The following is a 24,274-nucleotide window of genomic DNA, read 5'->3' as shown; positions in this document are numbered from 1 at the left end:
GTCCCTCCCACCCCCACCCCCTGGGGGGCCCCCCGGGGAGGAGGGAGGAGCCCTAGGAGAGACCTCAATGTGACTGCTCACAGCCGGGAGGGGTCCCAGCACCCCAGGCTCTGGTCCCCGCCCTGGAGCGCAAACCAGGCCCAACACCCATTGAGAACCTCCGGGCCCCCATGCTGACGTGGCCCACGACCTGGACACAGAACCCTGGGCACCTCCTGCTCTGCACCCCAAGCACCGGGCACCACCTCTGTCCAAGGAACCCCAAGCCAGGCAAGGCCAGGGCATGGCACGGTCACGGTCCCCAGGCCGGGAGACGGGACAGCAGGAGCCCTGCGGTCCCATGCATGTGTTCTCTGAACCAGCTCACACCTCTGAAGTCACCCAACCCATCTCTCATCCTGCTATCCCTGGGAAACCCAAGTCACGGGGGTCTGCACTCCATGACACATCTGATGGTGAGGGCCCCCACATGAGCTCCTGCACTGCCCTCCTGCCCTCTCCCTTCTCCTCCTCTGTGCCCACCCTCCCCACGGCCTGTCTCACCCTGCTCTCTGAAGACCCTGCCGGCCGACAGCCCTGTGGGTGCACCTGGCAGTCCAGAGAGACCCTACCCGAGGAGTGCTTCCCCCTTGCTCCTCCCGGGACACGAGGTGCTGGCTGTGACCCCAGGTGGGCGCAGACCTGCCGGGATCTCACACACAGCCTGGCCTCAGCCTCTCCCTCCCCCTGCAGTGCCTCACTCCGGAGCAAACCAAAAGCCCACGGTACGCAGCACCTCCGTGCACCTTGGAACCCCAACGCCGACACGGAACCCCCCAGGTGCAGGGAGGAGGCGCCCGCTGACTCATGGGCTCCTCCATGCCCCCCCACCCTGTCCACTCCCCCTGGAGCCAGGGACCCCCGCCCCATGACTGGGACCCCTGCCAGGCTCAGTGTACTTATGCTAAGAAACTCGTCTGCTTATTTCACTCAGCATACTGTCCACCCACGTTGTCACAGGTTGCACATTTTCATCCGTTTGTTACGGCTGAGTCCTCTTTCACGTGTGTACACCACGTCTTCCTCGTCCACCCATCCCCGGAGCGACACCTGGGTGCTCCAACATCTCGGCTGCTGTGGACAATGCTGCAGTGAACACGGGGTGGAGGCGTCTCTTCCAGGTCCTGCTTTCATTCCTTCAGGTGTACAGCCGGGATTGGGGTTGCCGGGTCACACGGCAGTTCTGTTTTTAATATTTTGAGGATCCTGCAACACCGTCGCCCACAGTGGCTACACCAGTTTAGATCCCCACCCACAGTGCACGAGGGTCCCTTCCCGCCACGTCCCCGCCGACGCTCGTTTTCTCATCCTTTTGATGATGGCCATCTGAATGGTGGGAGGTAGCGTCTCTTCACAGTGTGTCAGTCATATATATGGAATCTTAAAGAGCCAAACATTTAAAAAAAGAAAGGGAAATGGTGGTCCCCAGGGTCTGGGGGCTTGGGGACAAGAGGGGTTTGAGGGTACAGACCTGCACAGAGGAGGAGTGAGTCCCGGAGGTCTCCTCACAGGACGGGAATGCATCACATCAATTCTTGTATGCCTTAAACTTACACAACGCCACATGCCGGGCACACTCACATTTTTTAAAAGTATCTGATTGACCCCAGCAATTCAGAGGCAGTCCGTTATCTCAAGCTGCTGAATTTGCAAGCAAAGCAAACAGAACAAGAAGGAAATTTCTAGTAAACTGTAAAAACAGAAGTTTAAAACCTCCACTTATAGTAGAGGGAGGGTAGAACTCAGGGATACAGCACATGCCTAGCACTCACGAGTCCTGGGTTTGATCCCCAGTGCCGCCTCTAAAGATAAAGCAATAAACCGAATTACCCCCCCACAAACAAATAAGACCAAAAATCCCCCTACCTATAATCTATCCTTTTAGAAAAAATGTTAGAACATTGGCTTCAGCTTGGGTGTCCTTCACAGTGTTTCCACTTTCCGGGTGGCAGGTGCCCCTCTTCCCTTTCGGAGACCTCACCGCAGGATGGCAAGGCTGGATGGAAGCCCTGGGTGGTGGGTGGCCCCGTGGCCGGGCTGTGGCTGCAGGGATGGATCACCAGGTGACTCCACTCGGCTTCTTGTCCCACCTTCTAGCCAGACAGCAGGTGTCTTTATCCTCCCGTTCAGACGTGAGGACGCAGGTGTCCATCCTCTCATGCAGACTGAGGGACATGGGTGTCTCCATCCTCAGGACCCATCTGCCTGCTTATCACCCAGTGCACACCCTGCAGTTTGCAGGCCCTGCAGCTCCCTGGTCTTGAGCACAAGAGAATGGACCACGGACGTGGTCATCGCCGGCTCCAGAGAGCGGTCGTCCTCCCTGCAGTGCCAGGCAGCCCTGGTCACAACCCTTGACCCCTCAGCCTCCTCATGGCCCAGCCAGTGTGTCTCCTCTGTGGGCACCTGGCTGCTCGCTCTGCCCGCACTGGTCACTCCGGACAAGGTGGCCCTTCACTCGGGGACCCATGAGCACACAGACCTGGTGTCAGGAAGGAGGGGTGGTGGTCAGTTTGTTTCACATTTTTGTGCACATACGGAGGGTCCTCCACTTCCACTGACACAGCCCGGCCACCACTGCCACCCAGCAGCCAGAGGGAGCGTGGACGTTGCTTCTTTCGGGTGAGGAGGGTCAAGGGTCAGGGTGACGGCAGAAGAAGACCATTTCCCTGCAAGCTCCCAGAGCCCAGGCCACGCTCCCAGGGGTCAGAGACGGAACTGAGGTGGGCATCCCCCTGCCTGGGCCCCAGGCGCACTGCCCAGCGGGGCCAGTTCCTCATGGCATTGCACCAAAAACCCTCCTCTTGAAGCAGCTCATGTGTAAATTCTCACCTGCCCATTTCAGACGTCTGCTGTGCATGCAGACTTCTCACCTTTCTAGGTGAATCAAAGACATAAAGTGTTAGGATGAAATGCAGCTGAGTTCTTCCTCCCCGCGCTTCCTTTGTCGGGAAGAAACACAAAGTCATTTTGTAAGTCAGTGTTTCCTATTCATGAAGCGCCACTTCCCGGCGATCCTGCTGCCTGACCTTGTGGAGCTGAAGTCGTTGCAGGCAACTTGTTCACAGGATTCGATGCAGCCGTAACTCCCAAGCCCCAGGCCTGGATTTTGTGACACTGTGGTTTTACCACCCGGTTGTTAGACACCTGACCGGGATCGGAATGGCCTTTTAGGAAAACCTCCGGAGAGAAGACCTGCACATGTGCCCTCTGCACCTTCCCTGCTTCCCATCCAAGGTCCTCTCGGACACTCATGGCATCGTGTCAAAAACGGGAGAAATGGGGAGGGTGTCGCTCAGGGGTGGAGCGTGTGCTTAGCAGGCACAAGGTCCTGGGTTCCATCCCCAGCCCCTCCTCTAAAAATAATTCAGTAAAACTACCTACCTCCCCTCCATCCAAAATGACAGAAATATTCCAAACCACATAATCCTACAGCCTGGGGAACTTTTGGCTACTAGACACCCAGGAATCCTGGGGTCCGCACACCCGGACTTTTGGCTTCCCCCTCGCCTCACAGAGGGGACATGGGAACGACCCCACCGGGGTCTCCCCAGGGTCCCTTCTTCTCCGCACCCCTGTGAGGGGTTTGCTGCCCCAAAGGAGCCGGTCACCTGTCATCCCCCACCGCTCTCGGAGGGGGGACCCCAGAAGCGTGTGCCGTCTCGCTCCTTCTGGGAACAGGGAAGTGGAAGAAAGGGTGAGCTTGCCACCACTTCACTCATTGCTCCCGCCGGGCTGTGCTGACGAAGGCCAGAGAAGAAGTTTCTTTTCTTAATTCCCCATCAAACTGAAGGGGCCTCCATGTTCATGGGCCACGCTGACGCAGCAGGGCCGTCGGCCTCTGCCGGAGGCCGCCCCGGGGCTTCCACCCGCTGCCCTCAGTCTGCTCAGGTGACAGGTGTGGGGAGAGGGCACCCCCGCCCAGAAACCCCGCTGGGAACCAGCGACTTCCAAGGGGCCTCTGTTGCCGCAGGCCGCCTGCTCGGTGGCTTTTAGGAGGAAGGCACAAAGTGACAGAGAATCTGCCATCCGTCAGACGGGCCTCCGGCCTCCCAGGCCCATAAACTAATCACATGAAGGCCGGAGGAGCCTTGCTGCCAGGCTCCGAGCTTCCAGAACCACAAGCCTCAGCTCATGAATCCACTCTCACCACCAGACTGGCTTTGAGATGGTTTCCTGAGCTCAGTCCTGAAATGGCCTGCAAGGCCTGCCCTCGGGGCCATCTGGGGCCACAGCCACGGCTCCCACCCTGGCCTGTGCCCGCGGACATGGTCACCGCGCCTCCTGGAGGTCTCAGATGCTCCTGCATTGCTTCGCTCAGTTGTGACCAGCTGGATTATGGTGTGACCAGCATCTTCCCCGGCAGGCGCTGGGCGGGGTGACCTGCGGGGCTGGAGATGAGCCTCGGAGTGCAAACATAATCCACGCCGCCCTGACCACTCGTCAACGCTCCGGCATCCATCCTCACTAGATGCACCATGACTGGGGCATGTCAGAGGGAGAAGTTCCCCTCCTCCATCAGTGGGGTTAATAAGCTGCAGGGAAGGGTGACCAGCACCCGTCCCCAGTGAGCACTGCGCTCTGGGCTGCACTACCCCTGCTCACCCTCCCGCCGGGGCATGTACAAATGTCACCGTTTTAGAAAAAGCTCAGCCCAGAAATGACACTCGCTGGCTCAAAATAGAACACGGGGCCATTTAACTGAAAGGCTAATAAAATCCTGGTTTCCCTCGGTGACTCACGTGTCCTGCGGTCCCACACCCACAACGCATGCCCCAGCCATGAGAATCTCCCAGGATGGAGCAGCAGGAGCCTCTGCGGTCCCTGAAGCCCCTTCCCCAGTGTAAACATCGTGACTCGGCCCTGGACCAACACACCCGCGGCCCTGCCTCCCCCCAGGTGCTGCTGGAACTTTCTGTGCCCCGCACCTGTGGGCCCAGCCCTCGGCCCTGGGGAAACAGACATGAACACAGGAAAACCGTCTCAGTAACTGTTCACTTTACAGTGAAAACACGGTGACCGTGTCCTTAGCCCCCCGGCCCCACATGCAGAGAAAGGGTGTCTGCCGGGCACGGGCTGCCGGCACCCGGCGCTGCTCCACGGGCCTGAGGGTGGCGTGGCTCACCTGGGTGCGGCCTGCTCCCTGGCCCCCCACAGCTTCTGCCTCTGAGGCTGATGCCGGGCGCAGGGGCCACCATCCCCAAACCTGCATGTGTCCACACTCGTCCTGGAGAGCGTGTGGCCGCATCCCGCCACCCGCAGCCACCCTGGCAGAGGCTGCGTGGCCCCCCACTCAGCTCAGATGCAGCTCCCTGCCCCTGGTCCTGGAGGCAGGACACCAGCCAAGTGCACGGAGGGACCGATGACTGAGCGCAGGGAGGGGCCCTGGGTCCACGCCAGAGCCGGCCAGGGAGGGTCATGATCCACCCCGGATTCACCCCGGGCACCTACCACCACCCCTCCTGCCTCGGCCGCTCCCAGGACTCACCCCCTCCGCCCCGATGTCCTCAGGTGTGAGGCCTCGTCGGTCTTTGCGCTCTGACTCTGGGACAACACGCACCGTTTCTGGGAAGGCTGCATCAAAGTCGAGACTTTGTCATCATAGAACTTCTTCATGGCAAATCTGTCGAGGGCCTGGTCGGCACTGGGGAGGCAGAGGGAGAGAGTTAGCCCCACGGCCACCACGGGGGCCCCCAAGCTGCTCTGAGGGACCCGCACCCTCAGGAGCCCCACTGCCCGGCACACCCACTCAGCACCTCCTCTCAGGCCTCTTCCCCCACCAGAAGATGAGGGGCCGAGGGGGCCAGGCCTGCAGGGTCTGAGTCCCTTCTGCTGGGCATCACTGGGCCCCACGCATGCTGGCAGGGGGTCGCCCACCCCTGCTTCCCACAGGCGGGCTCAGGCCCGGCGTCCACTCTCCTGCCACATGGGCACCACATGGGGGCAGCATCAGTGGGCTCTGCGGAGGCCAGCAGGCACACCCAGGCCTCTGGACCAGGAGGGGCCCCGCACGCCCTGCGGTTGGTGCCGCCCACCAGCCCCACGAGGCAAGTCTAGGACCCGCAGGGGACACTCTGAGTTCCAGTCTAGGAACACCTTGAGACGGGGAGAAGGCTTCAGCTGGTGGGGTGGAGAGCTGACAGAGGCCATGTCTCCGAAGTGACCGCCACAATGGCCACTTGGTTCTCCAACAGCCCACGGGACCTTATACTCCAGCCACACGGGGCCCACAGGTTCACCCCAGACGGGCACTCATGCAGCTTCCTGATCTGACCTCAGCACAAGCCAAGGGGCAGGATGCACAAAGTCCTCAGATCACCTGAGCCCAAAGCTTCCTTGAAACCCTGATCACACACAATGTGGCCCTTCCCTGGAATGTGTGTGTGTGCGCGTGCCCCTTCCGGAAAACGGGGCGTGCAGGAACGTGGACGCCAGAAAGACCTAGACAAGCACGCAGAGATAGGTGCACAGACGGGCTGCTCACGTCCGTCTAACAAGGGGCTGGGTGGGGCCTGCACGGAGGCAGGGGTAGGTGCAGGCTCCCTGAATATCTAAGACTCTGCATGTGCATGTGTTTTAAGTCACAAAGCAGAGTTCCATACCCACACGTGCATTTCTAAGCCTTCGGTCCCCTGGAATTCACTTCTACTAAATGCTGACACTGCATTGTGGCCAGCATTCAAGACGTCAGAACCGACGCTTTATCGACCCTCATCTTCCTGGGGCCATTACAAGAACGTTCATCCTCCTTCATGACCTGAAGTGTCTGCTCTGAGATGCGCACGGTGTGTGGCAAAGGCCTTCCAGACTTCTGCTCCTTAGGACTGCTCTGCTTCTGGGAAGAACATGTAAGAGGAAGCGGTAGGAATGACTGAGATGTTCTTACTGTGTGTCTGGCTGGGGCGTGATGCTGTGCACCAGAAACTGACACATTGTAAACTGACTACACTTCGTTTTTTTTTTTTAATGGGGGGAAAAAAGATGTGCTGGTGAGAACGCATGCATCTCATGCATGCATTAGGGACACAAGATCACAGAAGGAAAAAACCGAAATTCTAAAGAAAATCTTCAAACGACCCGGAGAGGTAGTGTCAGTAAATGCTTAAATACATGACACCCTGTCCACCGAGCGGTGAACGGTGCAGCCACTGAAATGATGTCAGGAAAGACATTTAGGAAGGAGCGTTCGTTGAGGAAAGCGGGTTACAGCGAGCGTGGTGGGTCACTCCGTCTTAGGGAGGGGGCACCAGCGTCACCCCCACCGGTACCAGCACGGCCACTGGGCTAGTGTCACAGCATCCTGCGAGGCACAAGCGTTGCCCCCACTTCCCAGGGGAGGCCCCGAGGCTCGGAGCCGCCCGCGAGGGCCTCCTGACAGGCGTAGCTGAGACGCACTGACTATTTGGAAAGAGCAGGGCTTTTAAGGAGGGTATCGGTGATGTGCTGTGAGTGAAAAAGCTGCGTGTGTGCGCTTTCCATAAACGCGGGCCTGCCCAGGGAGCCGGAATGCTGGCTCCGGACAGAGCCGCCCTGTCGCGGGCAGAGACGAGAGGTGTGCCCCGCAGCCCGCCGGGCGGAACTGGCTCCCTGACCGAGTCCCTGGCTTGTCGAGGGAGGCGGTGTGACCAGGAAGCCAGGTGGTCCACACACACAGGTGCTGAGTGTCCCCAGGAAGGGCTCTGATTTGCATCTGGGGGTTGGGCTTCCTGCCTGGCAAGCATGGCCCACCCCCAGTGTGTTTCCAGAGAAAACACGTGGAAAGTCAGGTTTCACTCCCAAATGCGAGACAGGGAGGCTGATGGGCCGATGTGAATGGGCCTGGATCCTGTCAGAAAGGAGGGGTTCATGCCCTGCGAGGGGCTGCTGAACGCAGCCTCAGCTGCAGATGCAAACCCACGGGGACATGCATGTGGTCCCCCACCCTGTGGACCCCATTGTCCCCAGGGGCCTGGACCCCTCCCGCTCATGGGCCATGAGACTGCGAGCGAGCTGCCTGCGCCCGCCAGGCCCCAGTGTCTTCACCTCTGAAGTAGGAGCGAGGACTGCCCTGACATGATGGTGCACAGAGCGCAGGTGAGCAGTGACACGGCCCTCCCCTGGCTCTGCTAACTCGCTTCATCTCCCGCAGAAGGACCCGGGGTGACCCTCACCCCACACCTAGGAAAGCGTCTCTCTCATGGCCGCACGCCCCAAGCTCGCGGCCGGGTCTCTGGGCACCCAGGACACGCTGAGCACACGGCTGGCCTCGGCCTGCGGGTCGGGTCCTGGCCGCGCCGCCTCCCCCCCATGCCCAGGGCAGCGAGGACGCCCTCCTACCTGGCGGAGATGTTGGTGAAGTGCATGTAGGACGAGATGACCACTCCGATGCATCCCTTCCCGCCCTGCAGGAGGGGAGAGAGGTGGTCAGAGCAGGGCGCAGCCCTTCACCCCGCGGCGTAGCATGGAGCCTGTCTGGAGGGGAGCGTCCTCTGTGCAGACCTGCCCTGGGGCGGGGCACACGCCTACGGGAGGCCGCTGGCCAGCAGCCGGCTGAAGCAGGTGCTCCCCGGGCATCCAAGGACGCCCCCCAGGCTGGTCTGCACAGAGGCGGCCACTCGGTTCCCCGTGTCCCAGTGAAGCCGGGGCAGAAGCAATGGACACGACTCATGCCCCACGCACAGGCCCAGGGCTTGGAGGGCTGCACACATGGCCCAGAGGAGCAGGAAAGCCGAGCCCAGCCAGCCGCCAGCATCACAGAGGACCAAGGAGCCCGGACAGGGCAGCCCGGCAGGACCGAGGTCTCTGCTGCCACCATAAGCTGGCTGCAGGCACCCGGGCTCCGTGACGGGCCCCCTCCCCCTGGTGGAACCAGGGACCACCACCTTCCGGAACACACCGCCACGACCCCGGACAGCGGTCGGCAGACCAGCCACCTCTGCCCATGCCCGGAGCACCGGCCACCTGTGAGTTAAGAGCTGTTTTTACACTTTCAAACAGCTGAAGAAAAACCGAAAGGATGCCATTCCAATGACACATAAAGTCACGTGAACGTCACACGTCGGTGTCCCCGGGGAAACTCTGTCAGAACACGGCCACGCCTGGCTGCTCAGGAACCTCGGGGCTGTGTCCACCGGCGACAGGAGGTGTGACGGGCCCATGGGGCCCAGAGCTGTGGGTGCTCGTCTGGGTCTCTCCAGAACAGTGGGTGACAGACCTGGTCCAGAATCACGTGTGCCAGACGGCTGTGCCACCAGCACGCAGGTCCCCAGTGCGTCCTGGACAAGGGAGGACGGAGGACACTTGGGGCTGGATCCTGACGTGTGAACGGCATCAGGAGCATCCTCCCCTCGGCCTCGTGACCCCTGTGTCCTCGTGGACACTCAGTGCACTCGGGCAGACGCACAGCCAGCCGTCCACAATGGACCCCAGCGCCTGCAGCTGGAACCGTGCACCCCCCGGGGGGCTTCTGTTGTCAATCCCTGCACGTAGACAGCACCTCCGCCCAGTCCGCATCCGCGGGGGCCTCCGCACGGCTGTCCCCAACCACCAGCCACTGTTTCCGGGGCGCTGCTGACGGGCAGGAAGTCTTCAAGCACAAACAACCGTCTCTGGGACTTGAAGTTTTCATCCGGATCACTGATCACAGGATTCGCTGTGAACATTCCTCTCCAACGACTCCAAACTCAACGGTGCAGAGGGGGCAAAACCGTCCGGAAGAATCGCGGGGTGGTTCTGCTCAACCGGTACTGGCGAGTGAGGGGGGTCTGGGGACACATCCCCGCAAACGCCACCCCATGTACCCACCTGGGCAGGGCTGTGGCAGGCTGGCCCGTCGGCCCCATGCACTGGGCCCTCTCCTGGGAGGAGGGGCACACCTGCAGGCCCAGCACGTCTGGACAGACATCCGCAATATCCCGCCAGCAGCAGGGTGACCGACTTCCCTCAGCATCCACGCCTGCAGGTCCCAATCACGAGGCCGCTTCTCCCCCACAGCATGCTTCCTAGAACGTCTCGGGAAGGGCTCACGGCCTCCCCGACAGCGTGAGGTGGGCAAACTGCTCTTGAGATACTTCAAGGTGTTGCTGGTGAATCCCATTAACAAGATGTGTCTGGAGAGCCAAGCGCTGTCTAGGAAAGGGCACGCTCTGGAGGTCACTGCATGCCAAGTCCCTTGTGGTCCAGAGATGATCAGCTTCGCTTGTCTCTTCAAAGACGCAGCTTTTGATTTCACTACTTTTTCTCTGTTTTTTCTCCATTTTAACTTGGTTAATTTGGCAGGAGAACCACTGGAACCACCTGGCTGCTGACGAGACAAAGTGATCACGTCAGATGTGAGAGAAAGACAGGCAGAGAGACGCCTTCTGTGCCCCCGGCGGCTATTCTTCGGGCAAGCGACCGTCAGGTGCCCGGGGCATGGGAGCTTTGTTTCACCCTAGGGGCCGGTCTCAGGGCTCCTGCGGGGCCACAACACGAAGGGGCGGCTCTTTTAAATGCAGGTCCCTGATGCAGAGGGTTTTGTGCAGTTTCTGAGCGTGCCAAGTCGGAGAGAAGAAACACTTCCAGGCAGAGATGTCTTCACCTACGAGACATGCTGATGGCCTCGGAGTTCGGTGTAAAATGCACAGAGCAGGGGCAGCCCCTCCCTCCGGGCCGGAGCCTGCCCTCCGCACCTTCCCTGGGCAGAGATTTCCTCTCCGGGCGCGGCACGAGATCATGGTGTCTGGGGAAAGGATCAAGCGTGCGGAATCGGGGGCTGCGGGGGACGCTGGGAACACTCCAAGGCAGCCGAGAAGCTGCAGAAGCAGGACACGGGAGGAGGGAGGGAAGTGGGTCCGGGCAGCCCAGATGCTGCCCACGCCAGGGTGGACACATCCCGTCCCGTCGGGAGCCTGCAGGGGAAGCAGCCTGTCCGCCGTGTCCAGCCAGCTCGGCCGTGCAGAGCAGATGGCCCGTGTCGTAGCAGTGCCCTGCTTCTGGAGAAGGGGCTTCCGTTGATAACAGTGTGTGGAAATGAAGGCACGCGCTCTCCTGTGGTATTTTACTGCGTGCAGCTCAGCCCCACACGTGCTGAAGCTGGATGCTGGGAGGCTGCAGGACTCTTGGGTTTTTTTTCCCCTAAGGATGGGTTCTGAAAACCGACCCACAAACCCCAGTGGGCGGGCGCTCACCCTGCAGTGAATGACGACCACGTGCTGGGGGTCGCTGTTCAGCCAGGCCTCCTGCGCCTTACAAATGGTGCACACCTTGTCCAGGGGTGGCGCGTGCAGCTCAGGCCAGCCCACGTCCAGGATCTGCGAGGCACATAGAGAAGGTGATGATGGTGCGAATGAGAAGGGTGCCCCGCCGCATCAGTGAACAAAGGATGCCGCGGCCGTCCAGCCGTCAGCCGCTGCGCCACCCCCGGCGGTGCCCGGGGGTACTCAGGACAGGGGTGGACAGGACACTGGCCCTGGAGAGCTCAGGTGCACATCCAAGGTGATTCCAATGAGCCCAGACTTTGTATCTTCCCGTACATAAAAAAGCACTAAATTCCTTAACCTGAGATGCCTGGTTTTCATTAATTAACAGGCATCGCTTCATGTTCCAACTACCCCGTCTTTGATGCAACATCTCATATATCCTGGCTCCTCCCTTACCTCTTCAGAGAAGTCCCTCCCATAGATCTGAGAAGCTGTCTCCCGGGCTTCAGTCCTCAGTTTCTTCCACTGAATAAAACCTCGTTCTCAACTATTAGGTTGTGCTTTTTTTTTTTTTCCAGTCAACAGTGTTTCTTTCTTTCTTTCTTTTTAATTTAGCAAAATATTTCATTTTAGAGTCAAGAACAACACTGCCTGTTCCTTTTCTAAAACGTAGTGGGAATTGCGGCCAGGCTGCTTTACTGGATGGAAGAACATGAAAGATTGTGTTTTCCCCCGGGGTCTTAGCTGTTTTTCTGCGGCTGGGAGGGCAACTCGGGGAATGGCTTTCGGGAGCCGCTGAATGCCTGGCTCACAGGGAGAAGCCCCACCTGGCCGGCCCTGGGTCAGGGGTGCTTGGCCCCAGCCGCTGCCAAGATTCCTCTGCTCAGACTGCAATGGCAGCTTGGGAAAGCTCACAAGCCACCCCTGCGCCCACTCACGGGGCAGATAACTTCTCCTCAGAGGAGAGGGCCCTGCCCCACAGAGAGGAAGGCCTCCGAACCTGGGTCACAACCGAGAAACACAGAAAGCCATCGTCATGTGACGAGGTCTGTGCGCAGACACACACTCCCCGGTCTACACCCGCGGGCGCAAGGGTGTCATCTTTGCTTTCCTCTCCTTTTTTCAGTGGGGAGGGGAGGCAGAGCTCTGACTTCTTATAAAAGCAATAGAAATTGTGCCAAGTGATGGCGAAATTCAGAAACAGGCCGGGAGCAGAGAAAGTCACACACCCCTTCCCCACTCAGAGCCGACAGCTGTACGGTGCCATGACCCCCTTGCACTGCATTTCTGTGCACACTGTGCAGAGCTGAATCCCTGTTAAGACTTAATTCCTCGCTTTTGCCTTGTTGACCAGCAGTGACACAGGCAGCTCACTGTGCCCTGCTTTGTATTCCAATGGTTCCAAATATCCCAACATGTGGAATATATATATATATATATATATATATATATATATATATATATATATATATATATATATATATGCACCATATATACCATAACTTACACTTACAACAATCCACAAAATGTCCCCTAAATCTTGCCTATTAAAAAGAACACTGTACCAAAAACAAAGAATATTGAGGGGAGGGTCTAGCTCAGTGGTAGAGCACGTGCTTAGCATGCGCAAGATCCTGGGTTCAACCCCCGGGACCTCCATTAAGTAAATATATTAAATATATTAAACAGATAGATAAACTCAATTATCTCATTATCTCCCCCCCAAAAAAAAGAATAATGGATGGAGGGGGGAGATCTTTGAGGTGAAAGTGTTCTGGATCTGATCGTGGCGGTGGTCTCAGACACACACACACACACAGCTGCAGGGAAACCCAGTGGAAGCTTCATGCAGTCTGTGGATGGTACCAAGGTCCACTTCTTGGCATTAATATTTGACTCTGAGTTATGCAAGACATGACCCCCGGGGAAGACAGGGCCAGGGCTCTGTGGGATCTCTCTGTATTATTTTTTTCAACTTCCTGGGAGTTTATAACTATTTTGAACTCTAAAAAGGTTAATTAAAAAAAATTAGTCATAGAGAGGAGGATATAGCTTAAGTGGTAAAGCACAAGCTCACGTGCATGAGGGTCTGGGTCCAGACCCCACAAACTCCTCCAAAAATAAATAAATAAACAAACCTAACTCCCCCTCTCAAAAAAAATAGATGAAACAAAATTAGTCCTGGATGTGAACAGTCCCTAACACCCCTTCTTATGTCGTATCCCACAAAGACCTGCTGAGGCGGGAAGCCCCATAAAAAGATGGGCAGGACCCCCAGGCAGGGCCACTGCTCTCCTGCCGGCACCATCTGGGTGCCGGCACCATCCCAGAGGCTCTGTCTCACCTTTTGCCTCTGAACCAGGTTACTTACCCCTAAAATTCTATTGGTTCCCTGAACTCACTTCTGATTGGTCCATTTGTAGTGCTTCATTTGCATGGAGCTCACTCCTGATTGGTTATTTCTCTCACTCCTGATTAGTCCATTTCCCTCACTCCTGATTGGTCCATGTGTAGTATTTCTTTTGCATGGAGCTCACTTCTGATTGGTTATTTCTCTCACTCTTGATTGGTCCATTTCTCTCACTCCTGATTGGTTATTTCTCTCCCTCCTGATTGGTCCATTTTTACAAAGCTTGTTCCTAATTAGTCAACTTTCGTTATACCTTATTTGCATATGATGTTGCAAAGTGTAAACTGGCAGCCTATAAATACCTGTGTAAACCTACAGTCGGGGTCCAGAGCCTGGAGTGTTAACTCCTCTGGGCCCGCTGGTGTAATAAACCTGAGTTCTCCACCCCTCCCAGTGCTGCTTGGTCTCTCGCCTGGATCCAGGTTGCTGTCACAACTGAGCTGTCACACGTTTTCTGCAGCACTGCCACAAACTACTTTCATATGAGCAGGACAAACATCATGGACCTACCTTTGGGTTAAGCTTTGTCAGGTCACATCTCTTTTCCAAAAGGTTTAACACCTACGGGGGGAAGAAGCAGCCGTTAGTCAAACTGTCACCCTCAGGGGTCAGAGAAGAGAGACCTGCCTTCTCAGCGCCATTTGCCTTTGAGATATCAAGGAGGACGGAAGACTGAGGTGTACGGCGTGTAACTGTCACGGAATGAAAAACCAACAAAACAAATGGATGTTTCAGGCCGGCAGACACACCCAGAGGGCGTGGCGTTCCTGGGAGGATGGGAGCAGGGTGAGGAGATTGTCCTTGCCCTGGAGCTGCGAGGGGACCGGTCTGGGAGACCCCAGGGCCACATGCTGCGCCCCTGGACCAGTGTGGTCTGTGGAACCGACCACACCCCTGGGAAAGCAGAAGGGGAACAAGGGGGTACTTCAGCACAGACCTGGGTCCTGGCTCTTTGCCTCCCATGCCCTGGGACATGTGCCCTTTAACACCTCCCTTGAAGGGCCAGCGCCTGGGGCTAACACACCTCACCCTGGAGGGTCAGTGTGCCGGTGGGGACGTTCTGTCCCCGCAGTCACCTATCAGAGCAGACAATTCAGATGTCCCTGGGGAAGACAGGTGCAGTCTGGGGTCCTTAGAGTTGCAGAAGACACTGCATGTCTTTCCTCCGATTTTTCTGAGTTCCTTGTTCCCAAAAGTGGTGGGGACCCACACTCTTGCTGTTTGCAAGGGGGGCTGTGGCCTCGACAAGGCCCCACTGGCATCAGGGGAGGACCTGCCCCCCAGCACCAGCCCCAGGCCCTGGCAAGACCCCTGCGGACAGTGAGTTGGAGCAGGGAGGAAGGAGGGACCAGGCTCAGCACGTACACTGCCTGGGAGGGGTCAGGAGGAGACGGCCCGCAGGGAGGAGGACCGGACACTGCCTCCATGCGTGGCCCTGGCCGAGCTGCCTCTGGGTCCTGCCTGGCCATTTGTCACCTGAGGGGGCTGATAAGGATGTTGGCTTGGGGTAAAGATTAGAGCTTCAAGGAGATACCCGAGGCCACACCCGGCAGGTCCAGGGAGGCGAGGAGCTGGAATTTAAGTCAAGTCATGATCAGAACCCACGAAGGACACAGACACAGGGCCACTGACAGGCACAGGGTTGGGGGAGACGGAGGGGGTTCGGGAAGATGCTGTCCCCCACTTCTCCTCACCGTGGACTCCAGCCAGAGATGCCCCACGTTTCACAGTGGACCTGGGCAATGCTCGGTCCTCCAGGCTGACCTCGGGGGGACGGAAAGCAGGCATCCACACCAGGGAGGCCAACCACCACCCTCAACCCAGTGGGGAGGTGGGCCTGGCCCTGCCCATGGCTGCCCTGGCCCAAGGAGACCTGGGCGTCCCCCAGGGCGGCCCTGCCCGGACCACCACGGCCCTGTGAGTCCTGCTCCCTGGGGACCTCGCTCATGACCCATGGGTCCCAGAGCACCAACCTGTGGAAAGATGGATGGACGGCCAGAGAGACCCCCAGGACACAGGGGCGGCGGCTTCCTTGAGTTTCAGCAAACTCAGTGTCCTCCCAGCTGAACCTGTGATCAGGGCTCCCCTCAGTGTGTTCACCCTGTGTCCACCCCCGTCCCCACACTCAGCGTTTCCCACACTTGGCGTCCCCCCACCCCGACGCTCAATGCCCCCCCAGCCCCGCTTACCAGGTAGTTGTCCCCATCCTTGGACCTCAGCATGCATGTCACCTCCTGCAGGTTGTGCAGGTAGGACTCCTCGGAGCATCCGGCGGGGAAGGACATGGCGATGATGTGCTCGATGATGTAGGTGAGGTCCAGCTCGTGGCTGTCCTCCATGGTGGGGCTCCACGTCGCAGGCCTGGGGGAGGGGCGGCTTTCAGGAGAGGCCCTGAGGACCAGGGCCAGGGGAGGGGGGACGTTCGCTTTGTGCACGCCGGACCTGATGCCGGCACCTGCAGGGTTCCTGTCCACAGTCTGAGTACTTCCCATCATGGGAGGGCCCGCATCTCAGTGGCCTTAACAGACTGGGGCAGGGCGTATGCAGAGGACATGGGGCTCCCGGCAGCGCTGCGGGCCTGATGGAGACGCCTGCAGCGGGCCGGCCGGGTTCAGGAAGCCGGGACCCTGGAGGGAGGAGCCTTCCTCACTCTAGGGCATCAGGCCCGTGGCAGGGAGCTGCGAAGAAGCAGCCCATCGTGTGGGGTGGGTGGTGGAGGCATCTATGCCGGCGGCTAGTCCTGTGTGCACCAGCCCCTGCCAGGTGTGGGGGCCGCAGGCCCAGGGACGGGCTGGGGAGGAATCCCAGCTGCGGGAGGTGAGAGCTAACGTCTGCAGGAACCAAGGGCGAGCAGACCAGGGCAGGTGGCAGGAACCGGAGGATGGGGTCTGGGGAGGGAGGGAGGGGGGTAGAAACGCCCAGGGCATGAAGCTGGTGGCGGAGGGCAGCCCCTGGCCAGAGCTGGCTGGTGTGGGGAGGCCCGGGGAGCCCGGGCAGTGCCCCGCTTCCCATCACGAGGACGCGCTGCACGGGGGCCGTAGCCCGAGGTCGCCTCCCAGCAGAGGCCCCGGGGAGGCGGGTGGCCTCAGGGATGAACAGTTTTACATTTATTTCTAAACAACAAAGACAAGTTTGAGAGATATCTACTACAAGGTCAAATACTCAACATCATGAACCTTTCAAAGTGGGTTTATTCAAATCTACACAATGGCCAAGGTTTTTTTCTCTACCTTATGCCCCAGACATGGATGTGAAAGAGTTTTGATTCCTTTTTGAAAACCAAGTCACGTGGTTTTTGACACTGGTGTTAAAAAACAGCAGTGTGTCCTGGACAACTGTCATCTCCCTGGGGGCCCGTGCGTGTGGGGTGCTGGCTGGGGCCGTCCCGGGCACCTGCGTGTTCCGTGGGCTGGAGTCCGTTCTGGAACTCACCCCTGACCCCCGTCCCAAATTGCATTTCACCATCAAATTGCGGCTATGTAATTATTTACTGAGCGTTTCCACAGTCAGGGATTCTAACGCTGGGCGATCACACCCAGAAAAAGAGACAGCGCCATGGCGTGACGCCCCCTCAAGCATTCATCTTAAAACTGAAGACGACATCTCAATGACCACGGGTAATGCTGGGAGGTCTGCCCGCGGCCAGGGGCACCCCGAGGATCCAGGGTGACCGACACTCACCTGCACGGTCTGTCACAGCATAGAGATGTGGCCGGCGAGGGGGCCCGCAGAGCCTGCAAATGACAAGACACGGTCACTTGGAGTCTCCCGCCACCCACACGTTGCAAGCCCTGTGGAGAGGGAGGGGCCGTGGCCTCTCTGCAGCTTAATCGTAAACATTAAGTCACAGCCGCCACTACCAGCCACCTCCCCACCTGGAGGGTCACCCACTTAGCAGGTCCTCTCGGTGCTAAGACTCCACACACAGGGGACACGATTCTGGGAACCAACAGCGTGTGATTCCAAGGGGGATGAAGTGATGCCCTGGGCCAGCACGTGTAAATGTGCTCGTAAACAGAAGGCGCTCAGTCCACGCCGGCCACCATGACGATCATCATTGTCAGCGCTGACGTGAATGAGCCAGCTAATGACTGAGAGAATTTTCAATTTTATCTGCTCTTTTTTTTTTTTAAAGCTTATCCAACAGCGGGGAAAGCGTCAGGTTGTAATTACTTTCTGGTTCACACACCCTCCCCTGTGCATGTGTGTGCGCGTGTGTGCGTGTGGTGAGGGCTGTGTTAGTTACAGTCTAGGGAGCAGGCACAGTATCTCAGGAGATGCACCCCCAGCTTTGTGAGGATGAGTCACCTCTGTGGTGTCAGAAGTGGGGATGCCCAGTCTCAGAGGGGTGTGCGGTCTTGTCACAGGGACGGAGGGGAGAACCCTGGGGCCCCTGTCATGGCTCTCCTGAATGCCTTCCTCCATGAGCCCTGCCTGCCCGCCACATCTCCACCCTGCTCTGTGGCCCAGCCCGGGACACATGCTCCGGGTGGGTAGACAGATCCCCTGGCTCTGTGCTGACGCCACTCCCAAGCCCGGTGAGTGCCCCCACTGGGCACCTGGCTCATGTGGTCCCCACGGTGTGAAATGAAGGGATGGAGGATGAAGATAAAGGCTGTTTCAGCGATGGTCACAGATGTTGTCCTGCAACCACACAACACATACCCAGGCCAGTCCCCAACCCCAGAGGTCATGAGCTCAGCCCCAAACAGATGCAGGACCCGGAAGCCCCCTCCTCCGTGCAGACATAAGAGGGGCCCCGGGCTGTCCACTCTTCCCTGGCAAAGACATGTGCCGAGGTGGTCTCCTCTAACAGAGGGGGCTGGGGACCGACGGGGCTGACTGTTCTTGGGGGCTCCCTGCAGGCTTGACAGCTGGGCCGGGCGCAGAACCACCAAGCACTCCACCCGTTGCATCTCTCCGACCTCGCAGACCACCCTTCCCGGGGCCCCACGCTGGCTCTGCCACTGATGGCTCAGACTGCCCCTGTATACAGGAGGTGCTCAATCAATGCTGGCCATGGTGGGCTCCAGTTAGACAGGCCCCGATAATGAGATTTTTTTCCTATTAGAACAGCAGAGATTAAAATCTTAAATTGTTTTTTTTTTAAGTATTGGTGAAACGTAAGCTGATCCATTTTACAAAACAGCGTGTCTGTACATATAAAAATCCCTTAAAAGGCCTGAAGCTGGTGACTTAGCAACATGAGGGATACTCCTGAGGAAATGACCAGAAAATCCCTAAGTCCACACGGACAGGGTGCTCACTGCACCAAGCACAAAACAGACAACAGCCTAACAGGGTGGCCACATGCCTCGGTGACATGGGACAAATCACGTGGCTGGGAGGGCGGCCACATGCCTTGATTACGTGGGAGAAACATGGCTGGGAGGGCAGCCACATGCCTCAGTGACACAGGACAGACCATGTGGCCGAGAGAGAGGCCCATGGGGGCCCGAGAGGGGCCGTGATGCCTGCCCCCACTGGCCACAAGCCCGCTCCCCGGGGAAGGGTGGGTGATCACACCTACACTCACTCCCACTCGAACACACACCCGGAAACATCTGGCCAGACGGCGGGTGGACGGGGCAGCGGTTGGCTTCTGAACGTTCGTTTATATTTTTTCCTTACTTTTTCCTCTATGGGCGTTTTCTCCTTTCCTCCTTAGAGCACAGTTTACTTCTGTAGCTGGCAGGAGGCGGCACAATACCTCAGGGTCGGCCCAGATGGAGTTCCAGCTCCCAGCGTGGCACTCTGGCCTCCCCGCTGCCGTCACGGGACTCGGGTGCCCTCCTGGAAGCACCGTCTACTGTCTGCTGTTCCTTCGGGTCCAGCAGCCACGCTCACCGTGTTGCGTTACACTGAGTGTGTGAGGAGCGCACACAACACGTCTGCCCAGTGGGCCCTGTGCGTAACTCATAACTGAACAGAGCGGCTGGCCCTCCCTGAGGCCCCACCACCGAGAGACAGCAGCAGGTCTCAGCCCTGCAGGGGCCACCAGCACTGATGGGGACCGCCGCCTGCAACGGCAGGCCAGCACGGGGGGACCGAGCCGTCCCCTGGTCCTTTCCAAACTGCCTGCGTCTTCATTAAGAGCTGCAAACTCTCGTCAGCAGGTTGTGCAAAAAAATGGGGACAAAGCAAAGCAGGAGAGACAGCAACACCCCGAGGAGTGGAGGGGCCTGGGTACCTGTGATGTCCCATCACTGACCACCACGTGACCAGGCCGCCCCGCCGCTGCTTTGCCCGAGGGGTTCCTGCGTCACTGCCGACACAGCCCCCTAAAGCCCCCATCTGGCCAAATGCTCCTCTCCTGGCTCGGCTAGAAGGTTCCAGAAAACCATTCGGGGTTTGCTCTGTAATTTCCCCAGAATTAAGCTCGCACGACATGTCCTGGAGGGGCGCAGGCTGGGGTCGAGCACCCTGATTAGAATCCAATGCCTGGGTCTTGGCCCGAGCAGCCTGACCTCGGGAAGCGACCTCTGTGACTCAGTTTTCTCATCTGGGAAATGGAGGTACTGGAGGGTTGAAGGAGACACACACGCAGAGCTCAGAGAAGCCCCTGGCATGTGGGACGTGACAGATAAACACCACGCCCCGTGTGTGGATGCCAGAAGGGACTGGCAACTTCCACCACAAATGCAGTAACCAGCCAAGAGCTGTGAGACTCAGGGGGAACTGTCCCCAAAGGCACCCGGCCAGCCAGACCGTGTCCCCCAGAGCGAGGACGTGGGGACCAAACTGATTATCTTCTTAATGCTGTCACATGTGAGCAGCGATCACGGGGGTTACCAAAAAAAGTACATGCCCCGCCCCGAAGTTAGGGAGCTACAGTGATGGCTCACTGACCCCGACTCCATGGTGAGGGTTTGGTTCAGGCTGAGGCTCTGTCTGTGCTGATGTGTCCCCCAGACACTCAGATTTCTGAGACACAGACACTGATGGAAGGAGGAAGGGAGGTGTCCCCAGGACAGGTGGCGGAGACCAGCTCCTCCGTCAACTCCTCTGTCCCCAGAGGGGCTGGCTGGGCAGAGGTCCCAGGCAGCGGCCGCCCCCAGGAAGTGATGGGCAGGGGCCAGCGGCAGGCCACGCACTCCAGGAAACCGTCACCGCCCATTGCTGTGGGACGAGGACGGAAGCAAACAAATGGAGGAGGGCGCCGGGGACAGGCTCAGTGCCAAGCGCATGCAGTGGGGCCGCTGCAGGTCCCCCTCGGGTGGAACTTACTGTGCTGGGAAGGGGGCATGGAGGGGCTTCCTGTCCAGAAGCAGCTGCCCCCGCACACCCTGCCGTGGGCCCAGGGCAGGTGGCCAGGCTGGGAGCGCGGGCTCGGGGCTCCAACACCAGGAGCTGCAGGCACACGGGAGCAGGGGGCCCGGCGTGCAGGGCAGGGACGCGGGTCAGGCTCAGGGCCACCTGCCAGGGCCCTGCAGGAACCAGAGGGACCCACAAGCCCCGCACTGAGCGGGAGGCTGTGTCCTGCTGGCAGGGGAGCCCCGCCTCCAGGGGAGCTGGCTCCCCATCCTGGGAGGCAGGCGTCCCAGAACCCAGCAGGTGTCCGCCCGCCTTCTGTCCTTGTTAACAAGCTCAGAACCAGGAAGCAAACACAAAAACAAGAACAAAGCTCATCACTGGACCAGAAAGGAAAAGCGGGTGCTGTGAAACCTCCGTTACATCCAGAAACGTCTTGTTCCTCGGGCTCCGGGTTCCCAGGCGGCGAAAACAAGAGGGAGGTGGCACCTGGATGCACGTCAGACCAGGAGGACTGCAGGTGACCCGACCTGCCTGGGGCCGGACGCAGCCGGCTCACTGGACGCCGGAGCTGCGGGCGGGGACAGGGAGCTGCCCAGACCGGAGTCTCGGCCCTGCTGTCAGACCTGCCCCCACCAGCTGTCTACACTGCAGGCCGGTGGAGGGGCTTGTCCCCTAAGTTGAGAGGGAGATGCATATGGCTCATTCTATAATCCCATCTTACACAGGTTTCTCTTTGTATCAAGTACTTCCTACTGGGGTGTTTCCTCCCACAAGGACCACGGGGAGGGCGGGGGTCCCACGTGGCCCTCACAGACCCACCCCTGGCATGACGGCCTTGGGGGGCTCTGGAGGAAACCACGGGGGTCTCCACCTGGGCCAGCGCCATCCCTGCAGGACAGCAGGGGCTTCCTGAGTGGGACTGTGGGGGCGAGGAGTCACCGGGCCACCCGTCCCTTTACCTCCATGTCAGCGGGATTTTCCACCCCTCTGAGCATCAGTTCCCAGCCCCGTGAAGTGGGCGGGCAGTGGCCATCTCACAGGCCTCCTGGGAGGGTGGAGAGGTCCAGAGGCCCCAGTCCCAGAGCACAAAGCCCGACCCTTCACCGTCGCGGCATGGGACGGGAAGGGGGCTCAGCCCAACTCTGGCATTTCACATCACGATGATGAGGTGCCCCAAGGATGTTGGGCATGGAGGACTCGTGGGGCAGGGCCCCGGCTCTCAGAGACATGCCCAGTTCCCAACAGCAGCCTCCGGACAGTGGCCCAGTCTGACGTGAGTGACGCAGGATGCTCGGAGCAGACCGGGGTGACCTGTGGCCCAGCAGAGACCCGGTGCCCTCTTTAGAACGTCCATCACTCACCCCGGGCCAGGTCAGCTCTCAGCAGAGGGAGGGCATCTGCAGCAGGGAGGTGAGGCCACTCCAGGGGGCCCAGCTGGGCAGCGTCTGGCCCTGCAGGCCCACCCTGCCCCAGCCCAGGCCTCCCACCAGGATGGCCCCACTGAAACCAAGGGGCAGCAAAGCCACCCCACACAGCCAGAGACCCTCAGGTGCCAACAGCATGGGCCGAGGGGCAGGCCCCCCCGGGCCAGGATCTGTCCTGAGCGCAGGGCTCAGGGTCCCGGGAGGGGCCCAAGGAGCCCACCAGCCTGCCCTGCTGGGATGGCCATGCAGCCCAGGACAGGACAGTGCCTTCTTGGGCTCCAGGACAAACCACGGACCAACTTCAGCTGGAGGAATCGGGCTCAGAGTGGGTCAGGGAAGAGACCGGCAGAGGTGTCCCCGCCAGCCCCACGCGCTGGACACACGGAGGCAGACCAGGGCCTCCGTCCTCTCACATGTCTGTCCAGTGACACACAGCGAGGGGCAGCCCCTGCCGGGCGGGCCCTGGACAAACAGTGCACAAATCAAAACCAGGCCCCATGGGCTTGGCCGCCAGCTCCAAGGACTGAGGGTGTCCCAAGCAGGGCCCGTGTGTCTGTGGAAATAAAGGAAGGCCCTTGAGGGAGGCCCAGGAGCCGAAGGCCGGGTCTGCAGGCCGCTGGCCCCCTCCCCACGCCCCCTCCCCAAGCAGGGGTCTCCCTGCAGAGGGCGGCCGGGGAGCCCTGGTCGGGTGCACACCAGGGGTCCGGAGAAGGCAGGCCTGCCATTTGGGAGAATCTCTGAAACGAGGCTCCCTTTTGACAGGTGAGGGTATTCCCCATGTTTGAGATGCTTACCATGGGGGGCTGGTAAACAGAAACTGGAATTAAAGGCTGGATGACAAGGGATTACGTTCAAGAAAAGACAGACACATGTTGCATTAAAATGGAAAGCGGGTCTTGGCTGCAGCAGCCAGAAAAGCCACGTCAAAGCTTGGGTCCTTTGGTCTGCTGACTGGAATTAAACTGTCTTGCCCCCAAGAACCAAATAAAGAGGTCCCAGCGAAGCAGCCCTGCAGGCCCCCATCAGTCCCTGGCTGGTCAGCCCTGCATCCTGGGAGGGGAGGAGGCCTGTTCAGCGGAGCTCAGACCCAATCGGGTCGGGTAGACCCGGGGTGGGGAGCTGACCCAGAGGGCTGGTGCAGCCAGATCACCTCCAGGGTCCCTCTAAGCTTTCACAAAGCCCTGGGGACGCCCAAACGGGACTTTTAGAGGCATCATCGTGGGTGGACATTATGCAAAAACAGGACAGGGGAACCTGAGGCGGCCACACCAGCCACTCGCGGGTGAGTCCTGAGCCATCGGGTGTTGGAAGAGAGAATGGTGCAGGCCAGTGAGCTGTCTGTGGACCGTGAAACACAGTGGGCAAACCATACAATGGGAAACAGCTCCCAGTCGCTGGGCCTCCATCCCCGGCCCCTGAACCCAGAGCTCACATGCAAAGCCCACCTCGGACATCACGTGACTTCATCTGAAAACGCTTCAATTTGCATCTTCAGGAAACAGACTTCTTTTGTAAATACAACCGCAAAATACATTAGCCATCCCTCTTTAATGAAAACCAAACACGCAATCATACTTGCACACAAATGTGTAATCAGTGCTCAGAGGTCCCTGTCTTACAAGTTTCGCTCTGGTTTTGTTTGATTACGGTCTGACCGTCTGATTCGGAATCAAGTCCCACCATGTTGATTTAATCCATCTCTTCAGTCCCGTTACCATGCAGGGACCTCCTCCTCCTCCTCCTTGTCTGGCAATTTATTTGAAAACCACAGGGGCTCTGTTCACCGAGTAAGAATTTCCCCATTCTGGAAGCCACTGACCACACCGGAATTATCTCCCAGGTCACCCCGGCCCTGCGTTTCCTGCAAGCTGAGGGTGGGCCTGGCCTCGCTGCAGTTCTGGTTTCTCTGGAAGGGACTCAGCGGACGGGCAGACTGCCCTTCACGTGAGGCCCACGTGACCTCACCTGCTTCCTTCTGTGACTGAGAA

At 59.0% G+C, this 24,274-nt stretch overlaps 1 protein-coding gene across 1 annotated transcript in view; it reads right to left on the bottom strand.

Moving 5' to 3' along the window:
* The window catches only part of LOC141574331 (tensin-3-like), an 89,475-nt gene extending 68,561 nt beyond the window's left edge, over positions 1–20,914 (bottom strand). The window contains 7 exon segments of the mRNA XM_074349092.1: positions 5,528–5,683; positions 8,356–8,420; positions 11,187–11,309; positions 14,119–14,169; positions 15,798–15,969; positions 17,290–17,342; positions 20,836–20,914. Of these exon segments, the coding sequence (XP_074205193.1) occupies positions 5,528–5,683; positions 8,356–8,420; positions 11,187–11,309; positions 14,119–14,169; positions 15,798–15,947 (545 nt within the window). The 5' untranslated portion in view covers positions 15,948–15,969; positions 17,290–17,342; positions 20,836–20,914.
* Positions 20,915–24,274: the final 3,360 nt, after the last annotated feature.

Source organism: Camelus bactrianus, chromosome 21 (assembly GCF_048773025.1).
Source record: "Camelus bactrianus isolate YW-2024 breed Bactrian camel chromosome 21, ASM4877302v1, whole genome shotgun sequence".
In the NCBI taxonomy this organism is placed as follows: Eukaryota; Metazoa; Chordata; class Mammalia; order Artiodactyla; family Camelidae; genus Camelus; species Camelus bactrianus.
This window is presented reverse-complemented; position numbering and strand designations above follow the sequence as displayed.